Source organism: Geotrypetes seraphini, chromosome 6, assembly GCF_902459505.1.
Source record: "Geotrypetes seraphini chromosome 6, aGeoSer1.1, whole genome shotgun sequence".
NCBI classification, from domain to species: domain Eukaryota; kingdom Metazoa; phylum Chordata; class Amphibia; order Gymnophiona; family Dermophiidae; genus Geotrypetes; species Geotrypetes seraphini.
The window spans coordinates 5,089,843-5,115,253 of record NC_047089.1 but is presented as its reverse complement, the minus strand read 5'-3'; the positions used below and the strand labels follow the sequence as shown (position 1 = coordinate 5,115,253).

The 25,411-nt window shown below is 45.4% G+C and overlaps 1 protein-coding gene across 4 annotated transcripts in view; it reads left to right on the top strand.

The window, feature by feature from the left end:
* Nucleotides 1–25,411, top strand: part of ART1 (ADP-ribosyltransferase 1) — a 57,768-nt gene that overhangs the window by 15,402 nt on the left and 16,955 nt on the right. The window contains exons 1-2 of one of the 4 annotated variants that reach the window (XM_033950457.1): nucleotides 23,339–23,439; nucleotides 23,586–23,724. The exons of 1 other annotated variant lie outside the window; for it this stretch is intronic. Coding sequence is in view for 1 of the 3 variants with exons in the window: in XM_033950455.1 (XP_033806346.1) it covers nucleotides 23,352–23,408 (57 nt within the window). In the remaining 2 variants the exon portion in view is untranslated. Of the gene's footprint in view, nucleotides 1–23,338; nucleotides 23,440–23,585; nucleotides 23,725–25,411 lie in introns of those variants that run through there. 2 more of the 4 variants (XM_033950455.1, XM_033950456.1) reach the window with 2 other exon arrangements.

Here is a 25,411-nt window from a genome sequence, read left to right as displayed (position 1 = left end):
ACCAAAGTCTTATATGGGGGCATCAATACCTCCTTTTTCCTGCTGGCCATACCTCTCCCTATCCACCCTAGCATCCTTCTAGCTTTTACCCTGCACAAACCAAAGTGAAATCCGTCCTCAGAGCAAGTCAACAGGATCTCGTAGCTCCAATCACAAACAAGTTACGCTCATCACTGTATCTTTGACAAAGCGGCATCTTTCTACAGTTATTATTTAATCAAAACCAATAACATGACCAGCATAAATGGTGTGACAGCAAGTTTTTCAATAATCAGTTCCACTTTACCTTTCCACTAGACGTCTTCCCATGAAATACGAGAGGCGTGCTTCCAGGTCTTCATCGTAACACTCGGCTGACGCATGGGCACGAGAGCTGGGAAATGTCTGCTCTCTGTGCTGGAATGATTGGACTTGAAATATAATGCTGGGTGCTTTATAATGTATCCGTAGAGGGATCCCCACTGGTAGCCCAGCTTCAGCTCCTCCAGGAGCTCTGATCATTCCTCCAATTCCTTCAAAGTTCAGAGGGAAAATCAGGCAAGGGAGGGTCATTAGTATTCTACCTAGCCGAAGCTCCAAACACCTTAAAGTGATATATGACATTCATTGTATTGAAGCTCTCAAATGAAGCATGCTTTGAATTGGTGCTCTTCTTTAAAAAAGTGCAATAAAGCTGTTTTTTTTAAAAACAGTTTATTCAGGAAATAAAGCCTAGAGAAATACAAACAGAAAAGAACAGCAAAACCTAACAGATACAAGAGAGATGAAACAATCAGGCCCGGATTCTATAGACGACGTCCCGATTGTAGACGGCCAACTGCTGCCTAACCAGCCAATCGGGATGCATGTTGGGGGCACCTCCGGGAGCTCAGGGAGGCACGCAAGCCTGTCTAAGCTCGCCTAAGGCTAGGCGTGGCTTGACCCGGAAGTAGCCTTAGGCAGCCGAACGCATCTCCATAGGCCCCTGGTAGATGCATACAATGTAGGCCAGCAAAATATTGACATGGCCGCTGAGCTTATCACGGCAAAGGATCTTCCTGCTGTGATAAGTTTAACGGCTGCAGGTGTGATTGCCTGTGCCCCCCCCCCCCCCCATCACCGGCAGGAAGAATGCCCAATCCCTTTTGCCACAACCCCACCCCCCAAATGATCACGGCAAGAGGGATGCCCCCGAACGAATGCACTGGGAGACGGGCCTAAGATTCAGTTTGGCCAAGTTGCCTAAGGACCCTCCTAAATCAGGCCCTTAGGCCCCTTCCCGGTGCATCCCATGATGCACTGTGAAGGGGCAGGCCCGCCACTGCATCGGAGGTTGGCCTGCTGGACAGTTGCAGGTAGGAACCAGTTGGCCAACAATTCCAGGTTAGGGGTGGTCCGGGGGGGGGGGGGGCCCTGGTGAGGGAAGGCATGAGGAGTGTGGAGACAAACTTTGGGGGGGGGGAGGGGGGGTGTTGGCAGGAGGGACTGGGCATCCCTCCTGCCGGCGATGTTCGAGGGAGGGTTCATGAGTGGTGGGCAGGAGGGACTAGGCATGTTGCTACTCTGGGTTTCTTGCAGGCATTATAACATCAGGGAAAGGGATTAGGACTTGGATACAGCCTTTTTGTAGTTTTAAAACCACACTCAAAGCAGTTTGCATATAGGTACTCCAAGCATTTTCCTTATCTGTCCTGGTGGGCTCACAGTTTATCTAATGTACCTGGGGCAGTAGAGAATTAAGTGACTTGCCCAGGGTCACAGGGAGCAGTGCAGGGTTTGAACCCACAACCTCAGGGCGCTGAAGCTGTAGCTCTAACTACTACGCTGTAGAGAAGGATACTTTATTGAAGAAACTTTGCCCGTTGCTAAAGACTAGGATTAATTCACACATATATTAAAAATGGCAATGTCAGCCAGGACAACATTTCAGAAAACCAGAACCCTGCATCAATGAATTTACGGTGAGAATATTAAAAGGAAATTTTAAGACAAATCAGCTTCCTACGTACTTTAGTATTGGCAAGAGTAAGTAATTGTTTCAGATCGTTACCCCATAATGCTGCTTGATAAGAGAGAAGATGTTGGTGATGTCTTTTAAATTTACATCCTCTAACCGGGGGAGAAACAAAATTCAAGTTTGAGCTTCTCTTATTTCTATTGATTGAAAAGGAGAATTGGTCGGTTATGTATTTGGGGACTAGGCCGCAAGAGCCTTTGAAGAGATGATGGGACGCCCAGGGGGATTTTGCAGACTTTTATGGATCTTTGGTAGTAAATACAGGACCGGTGTAATGGGATGTGGAGCCATTAGAAAACCATATTCCGTCCTTGTGATGTAACGTAACTCTAAAGCTTCAGTGAGAACCACATCAATTTCTGCTTTAATTTGTACAGTGGGGTTATGATCTAAAGGTTGGTACAAAGTGTAGAAATGTACAAGTTCTCTTCCCAGCACCATTGCTTACTGATGAATGGTGCCACCTATTGGTGTTTCAGTACATAGCACCAATGGATAGTGTCATTTAACTGTGGACAGTGGGGATGGCTGGAGAGCCCACACGTCCCTCCTGCCAAGGAAGATGAGAAGCCTTCAGGATCATAAGTTGGGAGGTGTCTAGGGAGGGTGCATTAACTTAATGCTGGGATTGGAAGGAGTAGGGTAACCATATAACTCCAGATTGAGATGATCAGATTTTACTTCCTTTGCTTTCAATGGAAGTCAAACCCGGATGTCTCGATCCATCCTCCTTTTTCTGGAGCCATATGGTGACCCTAGGAAGTAGGGGTGGGTGAAGTCCCACATGACAGCTGAGAAGGAAATAGAGAGTTGCGCGGGGACAGAAATCCCACCCGTCCCCGCCAAAATCCCACCCATCCCCACCCGTCCCCGTGAGGAATCCCTCCGTCCCCACCCGTCCCCGTGAGGAATCCCTCCGTCCCCACCCGTCCCCGCGAGGAATCCCCTCCGTCCCCACCCGTCCCCGCGAGGAATCCCCTCCGTCACCATCCTTCCCTATAAACTTCAGAAATAGTTATTTTATTTAATTATGCTACTGAATTAAAGGCTCTGGTACAGACCCATTTACAAATAAGCAAAGAGACTTTATTAATTTGGAAATATTAATTGGGAAGAATACATACTTTGTAAACGGGTTTCTACCAGAGCCTCTAATGTAAATATAAAATATAAATACTCAGCTGCTGAGAACCCCCAAGCTGTCAGAAGAGGACTTCCTTTGCAGTTGGCCGGGGGTCCCTTTTGCCAAGCTTGGCAGGCAGCAGTAGCGTCCCTGAGTCACAGATGCTGGCACCTCAGTGGCTCATGGATGCTGCCAGCAACTGCTGCGCTTGGTGGAGGGGAGTTCTGACCACCTCTAGAGGAGGTCCTCTGCTGGCGGTGCTTGGGGATCCCCACCAGTCACAGCAAGGGCCAACAAGTACTTCAACACTGTAGAAATAAAACCAGAAATGCATTTCCTTTTCTTTTGAACACAAAACAAAGATATCTGCCATATACATTTCCCAAGGCAGATGACTCTATGCAATGTCACCTTGGTAACAAAATACAAAAATAGACAAATACACCCCCTCCCTTTTTACTAAACCACAATAGTAGGTTTTAGCACAGGGAGTTACGCTGAATGCCTCGCACTGCTCTCAATGCTCATAGGCTCCCTGCGCTAAAAAACAATATTGCGGTTTAGTAAAAGGGAGCCATAGTGCAAAATATAGACAGCAGATATAAATTCTCAAAACAGACACATTTTGATCACTAAATTGAAAATAAAATCATTTTTCCTATCTTTGCTGTTTGGTGATTTCATGAGTCTCTGGTTGCACTTTCTTCTTCTGACTGTGCATCCAATCTTTCTTCCTTTCTTTCAGCCTCCTGTATGTTTCCTCTCCTCCAGACCTCATTCTCTCCCCCAACTTTTTCTTTCTGTCTCCCTGTTCCCCCTTCTTTCTGTCTCTCTGTCTGCCCCCTTTCTTTCTTTCTCCGTGCCCTCCCCCAAGCCACTCGGTTTGCTGCCACCGCCATCGGGGAATAGTCCCCAAGCCACCGCTGTCCCAAGCTTTCCCTGCAGAAGCGTCGCGCTGACCAGCATTCCGCTCCCTGACGTCAATTCTGACGTAGGAGAGGAAGTTCCGGGCCAACAAGGCATTTCTCCTCATTCCATCCAGCCTGAGCCCCATCTCTCCTTGATCCAGCATTTCCCTTCTGTGTCTGTCAGAATTACCATTCCACCTATTTTCCAGCATCCCCCTTCTTTGTGTCCATCTCACCTATATCCCTATCTCACCACTTTTTCAGAATCTTCATTTGTCTCTGTCCTTGTCTTTACCCCATATTCACCATTTGCCCTTTCAATGTCTTTATCTCCCCCCCCCACACACACTTTTTCAGCATTACTTCTATGTCTCTATTTCACCTCCTCTTCATGTCCCCTCTGTATCTCTATCCTTATTCAGAAGGTCCTGCTTACCCTTTCTCTTCTTTGTGTCACTATCTCCATTTTCAGCTTTCCCCCCTTTTCCTTTATTACTGCACCCTGTAGCCAGAATCTTTCCACCCTCTCTCCACTCCGGCCCAGCCCAGTATGAAATATTTCCTTTTGTTTCTCTCCCCTCTCTCTTCTTCTCCCTCACCCACGAGTCCTGCATCTGGCCCTCTCCCTTCTACCTGCACCTGGCAACACCCCCCCTGCTCCGCGGCTCTCTTAAGCAACTCGTCAGCAGCGGTGATCAAGACAAGCTGCCGACATCGAGGCCTTCCCTCTACGAGTCCCACCTTTGTGGAAAAAGGAAGTTGAAACAAGCGGGACTCGCAGAGGGTAGGCCCCGACGTCAGAAGCTGCTGCTGAGTTGCCGAAGAGAGCCGCAGGTAGAAGGGAGAGGGAGATAGGAAGGCTGTAGAAGCTCCGGAGCATGACACCGAACCCGGCCAGGATGATTTCTTTTTCAGGCTGTTGCTGCCGCTGCCATCCCCCACCCGAAATGACAAAAAACAGCCTAATGCCCGCGTCGGGAAATAGCCATGCTGAGCAGTGAGCTCAGCACGTACACAGATGAAAGCCTTGCTTGCTGATTGGTCCGGCGGCACGGTGGGGCGGGGCCGCCGGACCAATCAGCAAGCAAGGCTTTCATCTGTGTACGTGCTGAGCTCACTGCTCAACATGGCTATTTCCCGACGCGATGCCAGACTTGTAAGCTGCATGCTTGCATCGCCAGAATTTAGGTAGGTTGTTTTCATCCCCGTGGGAGTCCCGTGGGCAAGGGGGCGTCCCCGTGGGAGTCCCGTGGGTCAGGGGGGCATCCCCGTGGGAGTCCCGTGGGCCAGGGGGCGTCCCCGTGGGAGTCCCGTGGGCCAGGGGGGGAACCCGCGGGATCCCCGCGGGACCCGCGGGATCCCCGCGATCCCCGTTCCCGTGCAGACCTCTAGAAGGAAAGTCTTTCTTTTTCAAAATACCTATTTTAGGCAGGCAAATGTTCTGTAGATTGAGGAGCTTACTTTCACTTTATTGACCAGTCATACACTAAGCTAAGTGAAGGCTTATTGACAGGCGCAGTGAGTCTGCCCTTTGACTGCTTGAACGTGTAACCTCTAAAAGTGGTCAGCGGTGAATATGCATGTTAACAGAGTAGGGGTAAATGGACAATTCTCAGACTGGAAGAGCATCACCAGTGGGGTGCCACAGAGCTCGGTGCTTGGACCCATGCTCTTCAACATCTTTATAAACGATATGGGCATTGGTACGACGAGTGAGGTGATTAAATTTGTGAATGATACGAAGTTATTCAGAGTAGTGAAGACACAGGGGGATTGTGAAGATCTGCAATGTGACGTAATCAAGCTCAAGAAATGGGCATCGACATGGCAAATGAGGTTCAACATGGATAAGTGCAAAGTGATGCATGTCGGGAACAAAAATATCGTGCACGAATATAGGAAGTCCGGGGCGGTACTTGGAGAGACCTCCCAGGAAAGAGACTTCTGCACAATGTGCTGCGGCAGTGAAAAGGGCGAACAGAATGCTAGGAATGATCAAGAAGGGGATCACGAACAGATTAGAGAAGGTTATCATGCCGCTGTACCAGACCATGGTGCACCCTCACCTGGAGTACTGGCCACCTTACATGAAGAAGGACACGGTACTACTCGAAAGGGTCCAGAGAAGAGCGACTAAAATGGTTTAGGGGATGGAGGAGTTGCCGTACAGTGAGAGACTGGAGAAACTGGGCCTCTTCTCCCTTGAAAAGAGGAGACTGTGAGGGGACATGATCGAAACATTCAAGATAATGAAGGGAATAGACTTAGTAGATAAAGACAGGTTGTTTACCCTCTCCAAGTTAGGGAGAACGAGAGGGCACTCTCTAAAGTTGAAAGGGGATAGATTCCGTACAAACGTAAGGAAGTTCTTCTTCACCCAGAGAGTGGTAGAAAACTGGAACGCTCTTCCGGAGTCTGTTATAGGGGGAAACACCCTCCAGGGATTCAAGACAAAGTTGGACAAGTTCATGCTAAACTGGTGAGACTGGACTCATTTGGAGCACTGGTCTTGACCTAGGGGCCACCGTGTGAGTGGACTGCTGGGCAGGATGGACCACTGGTCTAACCCAGCAGCGGCAGTTCTTATGTTCTTAAAAGTCCCCGCCTCATAGAGCTTACAAACTCAGGGTTTACATAGGAAGATGAAGTGACTGACTAAAGAAGGGGAGGGGAGGATGGGGTAGTGGGCTTGAAATCCGAGGATGAAAACATTTCACACTTCTGCCTTATAACCACAAGGCCTTGCCCTACTATTCAGCACAGTGGCTGAAATGTTAACAGTGCGCCCCTCAGGTGGAAATTAAAATTCAATCAGAAGGAAGTAGAGATAAACATCAGGTGTTCTGCTCTGTCCCAGCAGGATCCCTAGAGTTTAATAAGAGCAATGTATGCAATAAGCAAACATAAAATGCACAAGGGCTTCTGAAGGGGAATGTGATGATGTGTGGTCCAGGAGAGCCCTCGTGTGGCTGAGCCCTGAATTGCAGGAAGAAACACAGCCGGGCGGTCAGTCAGTGCCTTTCTTTGCCCTGCAGGAATCATAGTCACAGCTTAATAATGTACAACTATAGCGATGATGTTTAACTCTTCCTGGGCTCAAGGATTCAGATCACATTATATAAGCATCCCAAATGCACATAGTTTATTTCAGAGCACAGTGATATGCTGGATCACTTCAGCTCGAATGTGGCTGATGTCACAGTTAACTGTTTTTATGACATCATAAAGGCAATCTGTCAGTTCGAGGAAAACCAGAACCAGCACCAGCATTCAGTTTAATGCAACTAACACTTGCACAGCAGTGAGAGAGTGCACTGGGCCATGCAAGGTGTTATTACATTTAATACACTGGATTATACAGGAAATAACAGCAGATCAAGACCCCCATCCGCTTGTACCCGTTCTACTCCACTCAGGATTTTGTAGACTTCAATCCTATCTCCCCTCAGCCATCTCTTTTCCGTTTTAGTCTTTCCTCATACGAGAGGACTTCCATGTTTATTCAAGTTTATTTAAGATATTTGATATAATCCCAATATCCAAATCCAATGCGATTTACAAAGATTAAAAATAGGAAAAATAAAAAAAATCCAACAAACAGGACATTAAAAACAATTATGACTTAAAAATGCAATTGAGAAGGAGGAGGGTTAAAAAAAATTGGATTAAATACAATTCCAAAATAAATGAAAAAGGGTGGGAAAGGAGACAAAAGGTTAGGGAACTTTACCCACTTAATTTCTGCCTAACAGTGTTCCTTGTCCAGATAAATTCCAGAGTTAGGTCATATGATTTTAATTGGGTCAGTTAAAGACGTCCTTAAACAGCCAACTTTTTAGGAGGCCTTTGAACTTATTAAGTCATTTTTCTTCTCTTATGTTGAAAGGAAGCAAGTTCCAAATTTGAGGAGCTGTAACAGAAAAGATCATATCCCTCCTTGAATAAATGATTTTTAATGAGGGAATTACTAACAGAGATTTTTCTTCTGATCTTAGAGATTTTACAGGGATGTATGGTATTAGAAATCTTTCTAAAAATGCTGGGGCTTTATTTACTAATATTTTATGTGTGAGTAAAGCTATTTTGTAAGTAATTCTATGGTTTACCTGTAACCAATGATTTTCCTTTAACAGTGGAGTTACATGATAATTTTTATTGCGGTGTTTTGGAGAATTTGTAGTCTACGTATTTCTTTTAAGGCCGTCCCTTTGTATAGGGCGTTGCAATAGTCAATTTTAGAAATGACTAGGGAATGTATTAAGGTGTTTAGTGATGATTTATCGAGAAACGCAGACAGTGATCTAATTAATCTTAACCTGTAGAAACGAGTTCTTACCAGAGAACTAATTTGGTCGTGGTAATTGAGCTTTTGGTCTAATATGACCCCGAGAATCTTTACCTTAGTAACTACTTTAAGGTTAGTTGTGTTTATGATTATATTGGCTCCTAATTTCTGACCCTCCCTACACGGAAAGAGCATAGTCTCGGTTTTGGATGTGTTGAGGGCCAATTTATTGTCATGCAACCATTTTGATATTTTAGAAAGTTTCTCATTGATTGCTGTAATTTCTCCATCTGCACTAGTGTCTACGGGGTATAATAGTTGTACGTCATCTGCATATGCACATGGGATAAACCCAATTGACTGACTGAGGGTTAACAATGGTGCCAGGAATATGTTGAATAATAGTGGAGATAGAATTGAACCTTGCGGGATCCCGAAGTTTGTCGAGGTTATCCTTGCCGAAGAGTTGTTAAATATAACCTTAGATGAACGTTCGTGAAAATATGATTGAAACCACTGAAGAACAACTTCCGAGATTCCCATAGATCTTAGTCTGCGTAAAAGGAGATAGTGATCAATGGTGTCGAGCGCTGATGATAAGTCTAAGGATATAAGGAGAACTGATTGATGCTGATTCCAAAAATATAGTACAGAGGATGTCAGGCCGATTAAAGAGTGCTCGGTTGAATAATATTGTCGAAATCCTGTTTGGTGATGGTGTAATACTCCAGTTTTCTCTATGAATTCTGAAACTTGATTAAAAACTAATTTTTCCGTCATTTTTTGCTAAAAATGGAATGTTTGCTATTGGCCTGAAATTACTGGAATCGTTCAGATTCCCTTTAACATCTTTGGGTATTGGGTGAATGATTGAGTTTTTCCTGTTTTGGGGTATAGTCCCTTTCTCTAGTGAGGAAGAGATTAGTTGGTGAATGTATTTGCCGAAAATGTTGAAAAGTTTTTCATAATACGTGGGGGGAGTGAGTCTTCTTGTTCCCCTTTGTATTCAGTGAGGTAAACAAGCTTCTCAGATCTGATAATGAGGGTAATGTAAAGTGGGAGCACTTTAATGTTGGAATACAGGAATCTGGATCTGAGTTGTTTTCCTTATCCCTTGAATCTTCTCTACAAAATAATTAGCCAACTCTTGAGCTAATTGCACCCTGTGCTGAACTTGATTTGAATGTTGTTAAGGATTTTAAAATGGAGAATAATGTTGCAGAATTGTTTACTATTCTAATGCGGGAACCATAATATCTTTTTTTTTTTTTTTGTCTCTTTGATTTTGTTTTTATAATATTGTGCTTGACTTAAATATCTAGCTTGATTGGCAGATATTTTTTCCCTACGCCATTTTTTTTCTAAGGAACGCAGTTGTTTTTTGATAAATGATAATTGTTTTTGTTACTATTGGAGCGAGTTTGTTACGTAGTGTCTCACAAAGATACTCCCACTGACTTATTTGCTCATCACTTGATAATTTTTTAAAATCTTCTATGGATAGGTCAATCGTTGCATTCAATTTGGGTTCGTCTAGCTTGGTCTCTTTTCTTTGAACCTTTTCTAGCACCACTCTATCTTTCTTGAGATAAAGAGACCAAAATTGAACACAATAGTCCAGATGAGGTTGCATCATGGAGCAATACAGGGGCATTATGACATTCTTAGTCTTGTTAACCCTAATTCCCAGCATCCTGTTTGCTTTTTTGGCCGCTGCTGCACATTGGGCGAAAGGTTTCGTCGTGTTGTCTTCAGTGATATCCAGATCCTTTTCTTGGGTGCTAACCCCCAAGGTGGACCCTAGCATCTGGTAAATGTAGACAGGTAAAAGACTGGTCTTGACCAGTTGCTTTTTTTGGATCGCTAAAAGCGTTCACTTTTTTTAGTGCATCGGGAAGCCATGTTAGAGCATCAGTCGCTCTACTAGTTTACATGGCATTTTAATATTAATGAGCTTATATGCATGATTGGATCGGGGAATGAGTGATCGTGCAGAAAACCATTTCCTGCATTGGGTTGGCAAATGCACGCTGGCTTTAGTGCATTTGCCCAGAGTTACATGGAGCTGGCTGGAATTGAACTGAGGCAGCAGTTCTAAACTTCTCCCGCCCTATTCGCTGTGATAGGGGATTAACAGACCCGTGAATACAGAAAACCGCAAATAACTTTTTCATATGTTATTTGCAGTTTTCTATTAAAAACCATCGTGAATATGGTGGGAGACGTGGCCTGTTCCTGAAGGAGAGGCAAAACACGGTGAAGAAAGTGCTGGGAATCGGCGATTTCTCTATACAAGTTGATGTAGTTGGGGAGGAGCCAGCAAGCTAAAAGCCATGAATAATCGAAACCGTGAATACAGAGGGAGAAGTGTATCTACTACGTGCGAGTGGAAAAATGAGGTGTTATATTTTTACAGTGCTGACAGGGATCATGTAAGCTCGTATTACAAAAAAACGACACTGGCTGCCAGCAAGGGTCATCTTTAAGTTTGCCTGCCTTTGCTTCAAAACCATCACAGGTTCATCCCCAATCTATCTGTCTCATCATTTCAAATGTCCAGGCACAACTTGCACATGTAGTGCTTACCTGTTCGCTTTTCCATTCTTGAAGGGCTGTAAGAACATAAGAACATAAGAAGTTGCCTCCACTGGGTCAGACCAGAGGTCCATCGCGCCCAGCGGTCTGCTCCCGCAGCGGCCCATCAGGTCCATGACCTGTGAAGTAGTTCCTGACCATTTTTATAACCTACCTCTACTTCTATCTGTACCCCTCAATCCCCTTATCCTTTAGGAATCTATCTAAACCTTCCTTGAACCCTTGTACTGTGCTCTGGTCTATCACAACCTCCGGAAGCGCGTTCCATGTGTCAACCACCCTCTGGGTAAAAAAGAACTTCCTAGCGTTTGTTCTAAACCTGTCCCCTCTCAGTTTCTCCGAGTGTCCCCTTGTACTTGTGGTTCCCCACAGTCTGAAGAATCTGTCCCTGTCTACCTTCTCTATGCCCTTCAGGATTTTGAAGGTTTCTATCATGTCTCCTCTAAGTCTCCTCTTCTCTAGGGAGAACAGCCCCAGCATTTTCAACCTGTCAGCGTATGAAAAGTTTTCCATACCTTTTATTAGTTTAGTCGCTCTTCTCTGGACCCCGTCAAGTACTGCCATGTCCTTCTTGAGGTGCGGCGACCAGTACTGGACACAATATTCCAGATGTGGGCGCACCATTGCAAGATACAGCGGCATGATGACTTCCTTCGTCCTGGTTGTGATACCCTTTTTAATGATACCCAACATTCAGTTTGCTTTTTTTGAGGCTGTCGCACACTGTGCTGATGCTTTCAATGTTGAGTCCACCATCACCCCCAGATCTCTTCCAAGGTTGCTCACCCCTAGCAATGATCCCCCCATTTTGTAGCTGAACATCTACAAGAGATTCCTTGATAAAACATTATCATTCCAATCAGGCAATGGAATTTATTTATTTATTTACAAAATTTCTATACCGGTTTATTCCAAAACGGTTTACAATAAAATTACATGCATAAAATATTGCAACAGGTCAGAACAGATAAAAGCAGAAAGATTCAATCCTTGCAATAATTGCGTTTTCAACAGTTTAGTGAATGAACTCCTAACCCCACATTTCCGAATTTGACCAAGGCCATTCCACAGTTTTACTCCTGCACATGAAAAGGTCGTGGCATTCGTTTCCATATACTTGGGATTGGCCTTTGTTTTCAACAGTGCTGAATTTTCAGAGCGCAGACATCAAACTCTTAAAAAATTTGGGAATCGTGCCATATAATCGCTTTATATTGGGTTCTAAATACAACTGGTAGCTAATATGGGGTGATATGTTCATATCTTGGCATTCCGGTTATCAATCTAGCCGCGGCATTCTGGATCACCTGGTTTTCGTTATTCCCAGGTACAGGACATTGCAGTAGTCCAGCCGCAACAAAATCATTACTTGTACAACCAACTTTATTATCAAACTTTTAGGAAGTCAATCAAAACTTATCGCTTTGATAAATTTCTCTGACTCCATTTCTGCCTTGATGTATTTTTAAGACACTTCCAGATAAATTTGATTAATCTTAGTTTTCTGTAATATCACTGTCTATATACAGTCTCCTCCTCAGTAAACCGCTCTGAACTGTTTGTGGTATTGCGGTTTATAAAAATGAACTTATTATTATTACAAGTGGCAATATGAGATAACATCATATTTATACAAGGTATGAGTGGCAGTAGGAGGTGTACAGGGTCATTAAAGCTAGTTTTTTATTTATACAGTGCTATGAACCCTATAAGGTGTTATATTATATTTATATTCATGAGTGGTTGTACAAAGTGTTATGATATTTATATGTACAATCCAGACAGAGTGTGCAGGGTCATAAAAGTTCATTTTAAATTTACACAGGTCTAATGAGGAGCAAGAAGTCCTCAGAGCTGTTACTGGCTTTATACAATGCTGACAAGGTGCCAGGGACTGTATGAGGTATTATTAACCTCTATTTCCTAGTGCTCAAAGAGCGCAAAGCCTCCCAGTAAGGGTTAAAGCAACCCTTTAAACTCCAGTAGGGCAGCCAAGTGGAAAAACTTTGCTCGTTCTGAGAATCCACAGACCCCAGGGACGATTCCTGTTTTGTCAACAATTTAATAAGGTCTGTCCAGTCCCAGTTCACAGGGCAGTGAGAATAATTAACCCCAAAGCACTTTGCAATTAGTCTGACCTGTGGCTGTCCAGCACTGCCTGGCACTAACATGGGTTCACCAGGGGATAGAATAACACAGGTGGGCGCTTTGCATGCTGGCTCCACAGGCTGCCCTGGATGAGGCTTTGACAGGCCGATGTAATCCTGCTGTCACCGTTACTGCACCAGAGGCAGCCAGTGGGTGTGATGAAATGGGAACCATGATAACAGCAGCAGCTGATATAGTGATGGGGGAAGGAACTGAGTTTATGGCCAAGGCTGTTGGGTTCAAAACTTCTGCAACACTAGGTAATGGAGCCACCTTTAAACTGGAGGAAGGAGAAGGTGAGGGTCAAAATAATCACCGGAAATGGAGGGAAGGATGACCTTAGGACGAGAGTGAATAACGGAGGCTGCCATGGTGCTGAGAGGAGCCACAGCCCAGTGAGCTAGAGAAGCAGATGCCGAAAAGAGAGCCCGAGACAATCAAGGCACAACAAAGGTGTCGTGAGGATGAGATGTCAATAATTCAGCCACGGGTTCAAAGTTCACTCTGCGAGGACTCGAAGACTCGACACTATTGAGCCTTGACAAAACCAATAATAAAAATAATATGAAGCACATAATATAAACTCATAATGTTCGAGTCCTCGCAGAGTGAACTTTGAACTTTGCACCCATGGCTGAATTACTACATAACATAACATAACTTTATTCTTCTATACTGCCAACAATCAAATGACTTCTAGGCGGTTTACATAGAAGAGAAATGGACAATCAGCGAAGTACAAAGTATTGAGAATAAAAGTAGAACATGTTATCTAAAGTACAGACAGTTTAAAATTATTGTTAAAAATAAAACTTCAGTTAAGAAAATGAATTGATCAAATAGTACGATCTTAATCCCCTTTCGAAATGCGCTGTAAGATTGCATGGTTCCGTTAATATAATTGCCCGACCAGGACTGTAGTTTACTTGCTTGGAATGCTGGCATCTGATCCAAAAAAGACCTGTATCTACAGCCAATGGTCCTAGCATAGGTAAATAAATTGCAATTCCTGGTTATCCTGGTAGGGTTGAATAGCCCAAAATGAGATAACAGGTAGGTAGGGGTCAGTCATCCTCATAGAAACATAGAAACATAGAAGATGACGGCAGAAAAGGGCTAGAGCCCATCAAGTCTGCCCACTCTGCTTACCCACCCCCTGTCTATGCCCTAATGACACTCGTAGGGATCCCACATGGGTATCCCATTTATTCTTAAAGTCTGGCACGCTGTCTGCCTCGATCACCTGCACTGGAAGCTTGTTCCAATGATCAACCACTCTCTCTGTGAAGAAATACTTTCTGGTGTCGCCATGAAATTTTCCGCCCCTGAGTTTGAGCGGGTGCCCTCTTGTGGCCGAGGGTCCCTTGAGAAAGAAAATATCATCTTCCACTTCCTCACGCAGAGAAGCTGCCTCAGCTCTTTGAGGCTGTTGTGAGTTCGATCCCAGCCTGCTCCCCATGACTCTGGGCAAGTCACTTAATGCCCCCCATTGCGCCAGGTACCACAGTTGCAGTAGGCAGATAGGGAAAATACTTAAGAGTGCCGAATTACTATTGTAAACTGCTTTGGGTGAATCTCTTTGTGAAAAGGTGGTTAATAAATCTAAATACATGATGGGAGGCTGCCATGATGCTGAGAGAAGCCACAGCCCAGTGAGGTAGAGAGCCAGATGCACCAAGAGACTGAGGTGCAGAAGTGAAGAAGTGATAGTTTTTATGTGCCAGTATCGCTGTATGGAGCTAGGGGGAGGGGCTGGGCAATATTGGATTTAGCTCAGGCCTTGTTCAATGGTAGCTCAAAGAGAGTTACATAGAGGTCCAGTAGGTATTTCCCTGGCCGCAGAGTAGACTTGCACAAATCACAAGAAGTCACAGTGGGATTTGAACCTTAGCTTCCCATCACACTGTTCTACTCCTGCACAGGAGTCAGTGTCCAGTGGCCCTGAGGGAGGGAGAAGAGCCAGGGCTCCACACTGATGAAGAGAAAAGAGGGAAGCTAAAATAGCAAGTCCTATGTGATGATCACCCTACAGTGATATGACCAATGTCTGTCTGAGCACTAGCCTTGTAACCTAAGCAGGCAATGTACTCATCTTGCCCACTGCAGGTCTCTTCTGATTGTCCCCTCCGAACCAGTCCTGAATGTTCATGTTACAGCCTCCCCTGCTCTGGCTGTCTACACTGGTCAACCTGATCGTCTCAGAGCTGCTGGGCTGGGCTGGCTTAACCACTGGGCAATCTAGGCAGGGGCCTAGGGTAGCATCTTCTAGAGAAGACAGAAAAGAGCAGCTGCAATGAAAGCAAAATAGATCCTGACTGCCAAACCAACTTAGAATCCACCAGCTCATGCTTTTCACCTGTTTATTATTTCAAAGTACGACATCCAATTACGTTTTCTACAAGGTCATTCTGGAAGGGATGGTGTTGGGATCGATTGCTGAGTTTAATTATGAAAATGAGACCTGGACATGTGAAGGGGAATGGGAGGGATGCAAGGCCGAAGGATCATCTTGTGGAGTGGTCTCCAATCTTTTTCATGTCAAGGGGTCACATTGGGATTATGAGGAAGCTCTGAGGGTCACCAAAAGATTTCAAGCTTACACATACTACTGACTTTGTAAAACCATCTTGACCTGCTTGGTCAAACTCGATATTGAACATTACAAATTAATACTACTATTGGTTCTACAATGCTTCAAGGAACTTCAAGGATACGTTTTTTAAAAACTCACTTTATTGTGGATTGGCAACAGTAGCAAATTCCATGAATGAGACACCTGGTGAAAGAGGACGTGTGACCCCGGCCCACCCTATTACTCCCCTGGGTCTTCCCCAATCCACTCCCAGCCCCACCGCACTCTGCCCCCAAACCCAGCCCCACACAAACCTCGTCTCTTTGGGCCGGGGCTGGAGTGCAGAGGCGCGTGATGTCATCACACCAGCTTTTCAAAACCCAGACAAAGTGCCAGGTTATGAAAAGCCATCCGGGGAAATCAGAGCATCTGGTAACCCTACATCTGAGTAACACAGATGTTCGCGGTTACTCTATTAAGCGGGCAAGATTGAAACGACCACTTTCACAGGATTTGAAGAGCATTTCGGGCCTTTGAGGGCTGCAAGTGACCCTGGGGCCATATGTTGGAGTCCACCATCCTTCCTCCAGCCCTGATGCTCTGCCCTGTCTTTGGACTCCTCCAGACCTTGTGAAATATACAAACATATCCCCAAAGTACAAGCACTTAGCTGATATCACTATTCATTAGCCTCAGGCTACAAATGGTGATATGCCATAAAGTGATGTAGGAAGTGTGAGAAGCACCCGGGGTGGTGGCATCCCTTCCCGCCTTCTTCTCTGCCTCTCCCCATCCCACATGCACCACTTCCCTTCCCCCGTCCCTCTGAAACGTTCCTGGCACGAGCAGGAACCCCCAACTTGTTGTCGCACCTGCATGGGCTCTCCCTCTGACATCAGTTCCTAGGTGCAGTCCAGGAAGTGACATCAGAAGAAGAGGTCCAGGAAGTGACATCAGAAGAAGAGCTAACGCAGGGGTGACAGCAGGTTGGGGGGTGAGGAAGGAGCAGAGGGTGGAGAGGAAGACAGGTACCGCAGACTGTTCCCCCCCCCCCACTCCCCTCTAACTATGCCAGTGATCCCATAATCCTCCTTCAGTGCAACCACAGCATAGGCCGCAACTCAAGGCCCAGGACACAGATCATAGAAATGTCAGTCTCAAGTGCAGAGATGTCAAATGTCAAGTCTCAAGCAGTGGCTTAGTAAGAGGGGAATGAACCACCCCGGGCACCACGTGGTTGGATGCCCCAGCACTGGCACCTCCTCTTCGCCCACCCACCTACCTCTCAAAATCTTCTCCACTGCAAGTCCACCCCCTCGGCTCTCCTTCTGAAGTCACTTTCAGGTTGTGAGAGATCTGAGGCTGGGCTGAGTAGCAAGGAGAGGGGCTGCTCGCTGCCGGCCATGATTTCAAGGGGCACGCATGCACGCAGCAGGGAAGCACATGCCACTACTCCAGACGTCTCCTTCCCTAGCTTACGTCACTGATGCCAAGTTACCCAGTTCCATCCTGGAGATTTTGAGCCACTCCTATTTTTGAACTTACACTCCAAAGCTGAGTGGGATTTTCAGTGTCTGATCCTGCCCATTGAAATCAGTGATGTAAGTCCCATAATGCACCAGGATGAGTTGCTCAGAAATCCAGGTCTGTCCCAAAATCTCCAGCCTGGAACTGGGTAATTTGGTACCTTTGCAAGTAATTAATCTGAATCGTGTGTAGAGGGAAAAGATCTTCAACTATTAAGAAATCTACACACATACACACCCATTTTACAAAACTGCACTACAGACACAGTGAGAGACCAAGAAAATGGGGCAGAAGGATACTGAACTATTTCCCATTATTTTGGGTGCCACAGGCTGCATTAAAATGAATTCCAAGCATTGCTGGATACGTGTAACACCTTATGAAGTCCAGAGGGAAGCTATCTGCGCAGGATGCATGTTCTGTGGTGAGTGACTGAGGTCATAGTCCACCCGCCCAGGCTTAGGAGTGAGGTTCAGTGCTGTCACTGTATGCACGACTATCCCATTTGGAGATGGAAAACTCTTGTCCTTCTGCCCAATTCCTCTTCTAAGCCCTGTCAGATGCACCCGTGCAGCACGGGTGCCTGGGTGCTATTTCCACAGGATACCTGCTGAATTATCACCCTGAGGCCCTAGATTTTCATAGGCCAGACAGCACCTTTGATCTCACCAGTGCATACAAGACCCAGTTTTCACTTTTTGAACCCAGGACTCTCTTTGATCAAAGCCTTCTTGGCTTTAACCATCTTTATTCTAAAAATAATTTTCCCGGAGTTTCCCCTAATTGTTGTCTTCTCTGTGTAATTTGATTAGACTGTAAGCGCCACGAAGCAGGGACAGTCTCTTCTGTGTGTAATGCTTAATAAACTTGATATGTCACTCTTTGAAAGCAAACAGTCCATATTTTATAAACATGATAGACATCGGTCGAGTCCAGATAATCACAGACAGCCTGAGCCAGTCCGGAATTTACTTTCTAGGTTTTCATTAAAGAAGGTGAAACAGCAATGCCATAGAACAGTGGTCTCAAACCCGCGGCCCACCAGGTCCTATTTTGAGGCCCTCAGTATGTTTATCATAATTAGAACTCTAAATTTTCTTCATACTTCTACCTCTAACCCTCTGTTGTAGTTCCTTCCTATTTCTCCTACTGTAAACCGCGTCGAGCTCTACGAACGTGGAGATGATGCGGTATACAAACCTAAGGATTAGATTAGATTAAAAGTAAAATAAAAAGAGTTTCTTGATCATCATATGTCTCTTTAGCTATAAATTACAATATTATTATTAAGACTTAGCCAAAAGGAAAGATTTATAAACTATAGAGTTTTACCTCATGCAAAATTGTCATTTCTTTAATAAGACATTAACTATTTTTTCTGAGGCCCTCCAAGTACCGACAATTTGGCCCTGCATAGGGTTTGAGTTGGAGACCGCTGGCTAAAGTATAACCATGACATCCTGTTTGTCTTTGGGAAGCAGAGCTGAGATTATGATGTCATAATGCCTCATTCCACCAATAAGAGCCAGCCTCATCAGTGATGTCACAATGGAATGATAACAGTTTCTTGATCATATGTCTCTTTAGCTATAAATTACAATATTATTATTAAGACTTAGCCAAAAGGAAAGATTTATAAACTATAAAGAGTTTTACCTCATGCAAAATTGTCATTTCTTTAATAAGACATTAACTATTCTTTCTGAGGCCTCCAAGTACCTACAAATCCAAAATGTGGCCCTGCAAAGGGTTTGAGTTTGAGACCACTGCCATAGATGTACCGAGGTAATCCAGGACAGGCCCGGGCTCTCCCCGATGGCTAGGAGTTTGCTGGCGACTCGAGTTTACACTTATTTCTAAAGAACAGGCCGCCCTGGCCCTGCTCAGCCCACACAGAGAGCTTCGGTCCCAGAATCCCAGCCTGTTGCCGTGGGCTGAAGCTGAGCTTTCTGAACACAACAAGTTACAGAAGCAGATCACTGCCCCGGGACCTGTGGCCGGAGACCTGTTGATGAAAGAGAGCTGATGTAAAGCCCTGCAGGAGTAGCTCCGTGAGGAGGAAAGCAGGCCCAGTAATTGAGCCACGGGTGACTGGAGAAACTCCTGTGCAGGCCGCACACAGGCCAGAGCTTCTAGCCACCGCTAATCAGCTCCCTGGACATGGTTATTAATTGCTGTCCACCTCATTAGTTTAATTGGCAACCAGGGTCAGCGGAGGCAAAGGCTCTAAGGGAGTAAAAGGAAGAAAATAACAATTTCTGTGTAGCTTTAGAAGTATGAAGCAAAACAGGAATGAGGACTGGGTCCAGGGAGATATTTTTGAGCACTGGATGTGTTTTTTTTCTTTTGTTTTGAAATTCTTGACAGCATGGATTGAGTGGAAGCTCTGAGGAGATCGAGCGCAGCTGCCCTCCTGTTTCGTGCTCTCAGAAGCTGTGTGCACACTCCCTGTCGACCCACAGAACACGTCTGTGTGTGTGTATTCATGCCTTCCCACCTCATCTACTTCCTTGCATAGAGGAAACCTAAGAATGACAGGGGTCAGCTACAGAAGGGGTTTCAAATGCTATCGTCACAGCAGGCCTGTCTCTGCCATCTACATGCACGAAGTGAATTCAGCCAGCCTGCTTCTCCCACCGTCCTGTTTGTATCACATCGACACCATGTGCAGAGCCTGCTATGTCTCTCTGGTCCTCCTGTCAGCGTCACATGCTCATAATGTACACAGCCAGAAAGTCTCTCTCCTTCATTTTAGTTTATTTACTTATGAGAGTTTCTTTGCATATTTCTTTTATTTAAGGTTACCAGATTTTCTCGAAGGAAAATCTGGACCCATGACCACGCCCCCCAGGCACGCCCAGTTCTGCCTATGTCATGCCCCATTCTGCCCCGCCCCGCCCTCCAGACGGCATCCACACATGTGCGGACACGACGCAATGACGTCATTCGTCTGTATCATATCTCCCCTATCCCTCCATTCCTCTAGGGCAGGGGTGTCAAAGTCCCTCCTTGAGGGCCACAATCCAGTTGGGTTTTCAGGATTTCCCCAATGAATATGCATGAGATCTATTAGCATACAATGAAAGCAGTGCATGCAAATAGATCTCATGCATATTCATTGGGGAAATCCTGAAAACCCGACTGGATTGCGGCCCTCGAGGAGGGACTTTGAGACCCCTGCTCTAGGGTGTATATATTCCAATTTCTTCTGATATATCTTTCGGCACAAACCCAATAGTATTTTTGTCATCTTTTTCGGAACCACTTTGAGTCTTTTTACATCCTTAGTGAGAAACGTCATCAACACCTCCTTTCTTCTTCTCGTTATGCCTCTCCTTATGCAATCTAGCAACCTTCTGGCTACAGCTACTGCCCTGTCACACTGTTTCTCACCTTCAGATTCTCAGATACTGTAGTAGGGCTCATTTTCAAAACAGAGACTTCCAAAGAACGTCCTAAAGTGGCATTTCAACATCTTAATTGCCAGCATGTCCAAACCTCCACTTTCAAGAGCTTAGAGGAAAGGTATCACTGTTTGCCGACGACGCCAAACTATGCAACATAGTAGACAAAAGCAGTGTGCCTGACTTTATGACGCAGGACCTACGACAGCTAGAACAGTGGTCATCAACTTGGCAGTTAGGCTTCAATGCTAAAAAATGTAAAGTAATGCACCTAGGCAAAAAAAATCCACACAGAACTTACACACTAAATGGTGAAACCTTGTCCAGGACCACGGTGGAACGTGATTTAGGAGTGATCATTAGCAATGATATGAAGGCTGCCAATCATGTGGAGAAGGCTTCGTCCAAGGCATGACAAATGATGGGCTGCATCCGTAGAGGTTTTGTCAGCAGAAAACCTGAAGTTATAATGCCACTGTACAGATCCATGGTGAGACCTCATCTCGAGTATTGTGTTCAATTCTGGAGACCGCACTACCGGAAAGATGTGTTGAGAGTTGAGTCGGTTCAACGAATGGTTACCAGGATGGTCTTGGGACTCAGGGATCTCACGTATGAAGAAAGGTTAAAAAAACTGCGGATGTACTCACTGGAGGAGCGAAGAGAGAGGGGGGACATGATTGAGACCTTTAAATATATCACGGGGCATATAGAGGTGAAAGATGATATCTTCAGCCTTACAGGGCCCACAGTAACCAGAGGACACTCGCTGAAAATCAGGGGAGGGAAATTTCAAGGTGATGCTAGGAAGTACTTCTTCACCGAAAGGGTGGTCGATCATTGGAACGAGCTGCCTCAGCAGGTGATTGAGGCCAGCAGCGTGTCAGATTTTAAGAGAAAATGGGATATTCATGTGGGATCTATAGGGGAGTAAGAATCAGGGAGTGGGTCATTGGTATGGGCAGACTCGATGGGCTATGGCCCTTTTCTGCCGTCAATTTCTATGTTTCTATGTTTCAAAACTTACCACTTCCTGGACATCTTCAAGTTTCAAGTTTCTTTGTTTTTGATATACCTTCTAAATAGTGTAGAATAAAATAAGAGTCAAATTAAAAGAAATATCTTATCAAATGTTAAAAATATTGGAAAAGTGCATCTGAAGTTCAAGGGGGCATGTTGGAGGAGTGTTTTGGGGGGGCCTAGGTCAGACTTAGCACTTGACCACCTTGTGGCGATAATCGAACATTGCCCAAGACGCCATCTAGACATCCAGAGCTAGAACTGTTTTAAAAGTGCATAACCAGATGACCACTGGAGGAATTAGGTCATGACCATCCCACACTCCCTCAGTGGTCAATGACCACCTCCCACCCCCCAAAGATCTGAATAAAACAATATATACCTGTCTATAGAACAGCAACACCTGGTGTCTGGAGTAGCCTGATGGGTTGGGTAGTGAACTATAGAGAGGGGGATCCAGGCCCATATCCCACCCTACCCACTACATTTATGGTGGAAAGTGTGAGCCCACCAAAACCCTACTGTACTGCTGTGTAAGTGCCACCTGCAGCCATAGGGACTAATGAGGTGGTAGACAGCTGGGTATAATAGATATAGGGGCAGTTTTGGAGGGTTCACCATACATTATAAGGGAGTTATGGTTAGATATGTACTTGGCACTCTTTATGTGAAGTTCACAGAAGTGCCCTTTAAGGTGCCCCACTGCTCTGGTGGCATGTCTGTGTGGCTTGTCGACTAAAAATTCTGGCCCCTCCTACCTCCAAATGGCTGTCCCATGGCTCAAAAATGGTCAAAAAAGATAGACCCAGAGGCCCGGATTCTGCAAAGAGCTTAGGCGGTCTTGCGGACCTCCCTAGGCTCCCAGAGGCACCTTCAATATTGGTGGCCTGCCTGGGGAGCATTTGATTTTTTTAAAAGCATGTGTCCCGATTGACTGATTAGACAGCTGTAGGACGCCTACAGCTGCCTAAAATTGGGACGCTTGCTTAAAAAAAAAAAAAATGCTCCCCAGGTAGGCCACCAATATCGAAGGTGCCTCTGGGAGCCTAGGGAGGCCCGCAAGACTGCTTACAATGTAGCCAACAAAATGCTGGCCTACATTTTAAGTAGACGCGGCCACTATACTTATCACGGCAAGGGATCTCCCTGCCGTGATAAGTATAGCAGTCGCAGCTGCCTGTCTCCTCCCTCCCCCCCCCGATCGCCGGCAGGAGGGTGCCCAACCCCTCCTGCCGAAGGACGCCACCCATCCGGATCCCCCGCACTAATGCCCCCCTATGCTAACACCGCTCCCTGTGCTAATACCCCCCCTGATAACCCCCCCTAACCTCCCTCCCCCCAACTAACCTCTAAATTGTTGGCCGGCTGTATGGATCTTGCTGCCGGCCAGCAGGCCTGCCTTGTCGAAATGAGGCGGGCCCGTCCCTTCCTAGTCCATCCCCACTAAGCCTAAGGCCTGATTGGCCCAGGCTCTAGAAGCAACCCTAAGGATGGGGGACCACCAGGGAATACCAGGTGGGGTAGGCTGCAGTGATATAGTGGAGTCACACACAGGAGAAGGCAGTAGCAAACATCACAGGGGGGATTCCTCACTATGCATTCGGCCTTGGGTCAGTGGTCAACTCAAAGGCACATTCACACACATTTATAATGACAAATATGACCTCTATGTGGCCATTATCCCTGTTTCCTGAAGATCATATTGCCACAAGTTATTCTCAGAAGCGAAGGACATGAAGACAGTGGCTATAAAAAGCACAGCCGAGGGAGGGGATGTTCCTCGGCTCTGCCAATGCTAAGCTCTGCACTCAGTGTGAACAGAAAGCAGAGGTGAGACACAACCGTCAACGGGCCAGAGAAGGTAAAGGTTTTCACTCTTTTAGCTTAGGATCTGGACAAACATGAGGGGTAGCCCCGATGCCCAACTTACAAACATTATAAATATCATTGATTTATAGCACAACTTCTTCTAAACATTATGACTCGTGTGTTTTCTTGGTGCTGTAGTGAATGTCTACAACTCAAGCCTTAGGAGACAAATAAAAACCACAATACGTACGGGATTGAATGACGCGCTGAATATCCGGAACCTACAGATACAGAGAGAGCGGACGAGGGTGGTTGGAAAAATTCAGTAAAAAACAAGGTCAATATTTTTTTTAAACCGTTAGATTTCTCCGCATAATCTCCATCAAGGGCTCTTTTTACTAAGCTGCGTTAGTGTTTTCAGCGCACGCTAAACCCGCACTGCGCGGCTAGAACTAACGCTGGCTCAATGCTGCCATTAAGGTCTAGCGCACACGGCAATTTAGCGCGTGCTATTCCGCGCGTTAAGGCCCTAACGCGGCTTAGTAAAAGAAGCCCTTAGTCCAACAAGTGTCCAGTTTTTCCCTCCTGTCGGAAAAATAGATTTTGTCCAGTTTTAAAATGTATTTGTTCAACTTGGTTTTTTTTGCTGAACTTTACGAACCAGCCTCACATAACTATTGGTACATCCCAGACTCGATAACACAGAAAAGCGTCCCAGGGTGCCACCCTCTGGGCAGTGTGTGAATTGCATCACCTGCTCTGCTTAGACACGGTTTCATTTATGTCATGACTGCTTCTGATCATGTCTTGAATCCATGCGTATCGATTGATGGTTGATGTGTCTGCGTGTAGGCCCAGTGTCTATATTTCAATTGTTTTAGTTCTTCACTACTTAGCATTATATCAGGCAGATTATGTTTTTAATTAATTATTAGTTAAAACAAAGCCTTCTATAAGTGCTACCTTGCTCAGGCCCACTTGAAAAGGCCTATGAGGTCCTGATTTCGCTCTATCACCTGCATGAGGCTGTAGTTCTGAATCCCCCACTCAAGGGGGTAAAACCAGGGCTTCATCAACCTTTCTAGGCTGATCCTGGAACAGGGCCTGATGATAAACACTGGGAGAGATGCATTGTATAGAGTTACATGACATTAAAAGAGTTAATGTAGCTCAGGAAAAACCCTGGCTGTAAGATGAATATACACAATTTAATTCCCAGTTTTTTTGGAACAAATATTTTGCTCAATATGCTTCACATTTAAAAAATATATATATTTGCTCTATAATACGTAGGGAAGGGGCAGTGAAATTGAATCAGATGGGGGGGTTGCTTCTATTTTTCTTTTTTATCTGGGTGGTGGGGGCAATGACAAAACTCAACTGGTTGTTTGCTTCTTTTTTCATGTCACTGTGTCAGTGCCTGAGCCATTCGTGGCTCATACACAAGCAGGTAAGATGGCATTTTTCCATACCACTGCTGTGATTTTTAACATCGCAGTAGTCCACATGCTCAATGACATACGGCATCTCATGGGCTCTACCTTGTGACTTTCTGCATCAGCCCCTAACTGAGAAAGGAGAAGTTTTTGAACCTCATTCTAAGTTTTGATGCCTTTATTGAAGTACGATACTAACAGGGTAGCGCTACAGGAAAGGGCATAGAGAGGATGCCTGAGGGCTCCGGAAATAAAGGGATCCATATTCTACAGCACATATCTGGGTAGGAGGGGCTCGTTCCTAGAAATATGCCGCTCGCTGGAGCCAGTTCTTCATTTCCAGCAGCACTATCCAGATACTGTTGGGTTGGTTGGGGGAGGGGGAGCCAAAAGTTATTTGGGCACTGGTGCTGTCCTAACAAATTCAGAGAGTCGTCTGGCTACTGGGACTGAACATTGGCGGCACCTGGATAACCTCTGACGGCCATTTTAAACCTAGTTATTCAGTGCCAATAATCTTTATCGCTTATTGAACTTTTTCTACTAGCGTATATCTAGGTGACCAAATGCTCAATATCTGGCTATTTT